General features: G+C 42.2%; 1 protein-coding gene across 1 annotated transcript in view; it reads left to right on the forward strand.

The window, feature by feature from the left end:
- Nucleotides 1-3,194, forward strand: part of LOC101857939 (fibropellin-1) — a gene marked incomplete at its 5' end in the record, with an annotated part of 3,818 nt that extends 624 nt beyond the window's left edge. Inside the window, 3 exons of the mRNA XM_005095191.2 lie at nucleotides 571-710; nucleotides 1,450-1,672; nucleotides 2,825-3,194. Coding sequence (XP_005095248.2) covers nucleotides 571-710; nucleotides 1,450-1,672; nucleotides 2,825-3,075 — 614 coding nt within the window. The remainder of the gene's footprint in view (nucleotides 1-570; nucleotides 711-1,449; nucleotides 1,673-2,824) is intronic.
- Between the last annotated feature and the right edge of the window lie 394 nt (nucleotides 3,195-3,588).

The raw sequence follows: 3,588 nt of genomic DNA on the forward strand, positions 1-3,588 counted from the left end.
AGACAAACAAACAAACAAACAGACAAACAAACAAACAAAGTCCTTCAGAGAGACATTTTCAAGAACATTTCAAAATCACCACAGGTAATAATTATGATAATATAATTCCCTGCATACATGCCCCCCCCCCCCCACACACACACACTTCTAAGTGGCGTTGGTACCCTTGTTCTCAGGCTACCGGCCCTTGGGAAAGGCACTTTACACACAATTCCAAACTGGCTCGGTCCTTTCGGAGATGGACGTTAAACTCGAAAGTCCCGCCTCTTAAATAACCTTATAGTGCTGTCAGGGGCATTAGACCTATACCATTTTACCATCTCTTCTTTTGGAGATGGACGTTAAATTCGGAGACCCCGTATAGTGTTGATATGGCGTTATACCTTATAATATGTAGGCCTACCATTTCATCATAAATCAACAGTTGTTGTATCTAGTAGAAATCGGCAGTATCCGGCCAAAATGGAAGCTTTTGCCCCTTCATTGAAGGAAAACGATATTGCTTGACCTGACTCAGATCGATGAACGTATAGGCCTAGCTACCATTTCACCACCTTCCTCTTCCCCCAGGCTTTGAGGGAGCCAACTGCAGCGACCCCGTAGACGACTGCGTGAACCACCGGTGTGAGCACGGGGGCACGTGCGTGGACATGGTCAGGCGCTACCGCTGTGTCTGTGACGACACGGGCTACACGGGCTTCTTCTGTGAGGTGAGTGCCTGCAGGCTGTCTCTGGTGGGCGGTGTTTGGTGGCTGTTGTTTGCTGTTACTGAGAGATTTTGTTTTTTTGTTTTGTTTTTGGGTTGTTGTTTTTGTTTTGTTTTTGTTTTTCTGTTTGTTTGTTTTTTACTTTTTGTTTGGGTTTTTTTTTTTTTTTGGGTGGGGGGGTTTGTGGGGTTTTTTGGTCTTTTTTTTTTGGGGGGGGGGGGGGGTAGTTTTTAAAAAAGCTTTCTAAGGGCTGTATAAAAAGTACAATTTAAGTACAAAGTAGAATCTACATGATGTTGCCATCACCGGCATTCAACAATGGAATTGGTCAAAATTTGACGAGGAATAAAATGAATATTGAGGTCATTGTAGAGTTTGATGAGCTGCTTCGATTGATTTAATATTACGAAATATTATTATTACTATTTTCATTACTATTATTATTATTATTATTATTATTATTATTATTATTATTATTATTATTATTATTATTATTATTATGTCCTGTCGCTATCTATCTATCTATCTATCTATCCATCTATCTATCAATTTATCTATCTGTCTGTCTATTTGTCTGTCTAATTATTTGTCTATCTGTCTGTCTGTCTGTCTGTCTGTCTGTCTGTCTGTCTGTCTGTCTGTCTGTCTGTCTGTCTGTCTCTCTCATATCTATCTTATATCTATCTGTCTTTTCTATGTATCTATCTATGAATCTATCTATCTATCTATCCGACCTCCCCAGGTTCCCATCACGTCCTGCAGCCCCAACCCGTGTCTCAACAACGGGACGTGCTCACTCAAGGACGGAGGCATCGTCTGCAACTGCTCAGACCCCGGTTACCAAGGCAACCTGTGCCAGTCAGACGTGGACGAATGCGCGGACGACGCCCACAAATGTCAGGGAGAGTCTGTGTGCGTGAACGTCGTGGGGAGCTACAGCTGTGTGTGTGGCGGATCCAGAACGGGTGAGTGCATACACATATATACGCGCTCGTGCTCACACACACACATACACACACACACATGCGCTCACACACTCACACACACATACACACACAGACACACACACACGCTCTCTCCTCTCTCTTTCTCTCTCTCTCTCTCTCTCTCTCTCTCTCTCTCTCTCTCTCTCTCTCTCTCACACACACACACACACACACACACACACACACACACACACACACACACACACACACATCACATACACTCACACAATATTGTTGAACCTCGGTATACAGCCACCTTTGGGACGAGCATACAGTTGGCGGAACAGCGGGGCTGGCGGTTCAACGGGGTTCCTCTGTTTTACTAAGTTTTAGAGCCCCGACTGCCCAACGTCAAGGAACATGATTCTGCTGTGCGATCTGTATTTGAAAAGTGTTTTTTGCTGGTGATGTACATGTATGTGCACATGTACGCAGAGCCGATGGTCTTCTTTGTCTCTATCTCTATTTTTTTCACTGGTAAAAAAATATGACATGTATCAAGTAACCAACCAGTAAGTGACGTGCGTCGCGTGTAGTTTGTACCTCTGGCGGCCAATTCAGTGGCGGTACATGGGGGGGGGGGGATACTTTACTTTAATAAGGACGGTATAACTCAGACATTTGGCGAATGGCGGTGTAAAAGCATAATAAATACATGTACTATGTTTATATATAGGTGTCCTTTTTTGGTACACTGGCAAAACTTGGCGGTAAGTGGGGCTGGCGGTACAACGGGGAGGGGGTTTACAAGGAGGTTTCACTGTATATATATATATATATATATATATATATATATATATATATATATATATATATATATATATATATATATATATATAATATATATATATATATATATATATATATAATTTATAAATATATATATTTCCATTCAGAAATGTGTTTTTAAACGGTCATAAAAGGTGTTGAGCTAAAAATATGAGAGAAAAAAATGACAAAAATTGCCCAACCGGCAAGAAAAGAAAATGGTCGGTTTCTTTGCTTTAATTACTTTGACGAGGGCCTGATTTCACATTGCCGTGTCCCACAAATCCACTATCAATCATCAATAGCCACCACTCACATTTACCTACGCTCACACCACAATTATTTCTCGCTTTGCTCTATCAGGAGAATTTTGCGAAACCGCCGTTGCCCAACCCCAGACAAGCTCCTCATCAGCGCTGAGCGACGGGGCAATCGTGGCGCTGGTCATCCTCGCCTTGTTGCTCCTTCTGCTCGTGGTGGTGGTGGTGGTATGGCACATGAGGCAAAGGCGGAAGACGCAAGGCAAGTACCGACCTTCAGAGATGGAAGGAGCTGCACCCGCGCCCGGCATTCCCATGGACAAGCTAGCAGACCGAGGAGAAAGACTGATATAATAGATAGAGGCCAGAGCTTGTCAACCTTTGTATTTTTTATAGCCAATACCCACTTCCTACCTTCAAGTATTCACGCGTGAGTGCACCTAAGCCTTGTAACATCTAGATCTACGGCCATTGTAAATGACCGAGACAAATTTCTCCCTGCGAGATTAATAAAGATCGTCATTGTCTTTGCCATTATCATTGTCATTGTCAAGTAAGAAGCAAAATTTCCCTTCCGCCCACCTACACATGCATCTCCCATATCTATCAAGTTTTTGTTTTTTTTAAGTTTTAGTAAGTTTTACGGTACTTGTAACACAATAAGTATAAAGCCATACAAGTGCAGAAGAATTGATGTGTTACAAGAGAGAGAGAGAGAGTAACATACGAGTACATAAAAAAGGACAGATAAGGACGATAGATGTTTGATAGGAAAGAAGGAGCAAACAACACCTAAGCACCCGCCAAACACGTACAAGTTTGAGTTTGAGTTAGAGTAGAGAAAAACATAATTATTATCGGCACCAG

The sequence above is a fragment of the Aplysia californica genome, unplaced genomic scaffold (assembly GCF_000002075.1).
Source record: "Aplysia californica isolate F4 #8 unplaced genomic scaffold, AplCal3.0 scaffold00097, whole genome shotgun sequence".
Taxonomy (NCBI): Eukaryota; Metazoa; Mollusca; class Gastropoda; order Aplysiida; family Aplysiidae; genus Aplysia; species Aplysia californica.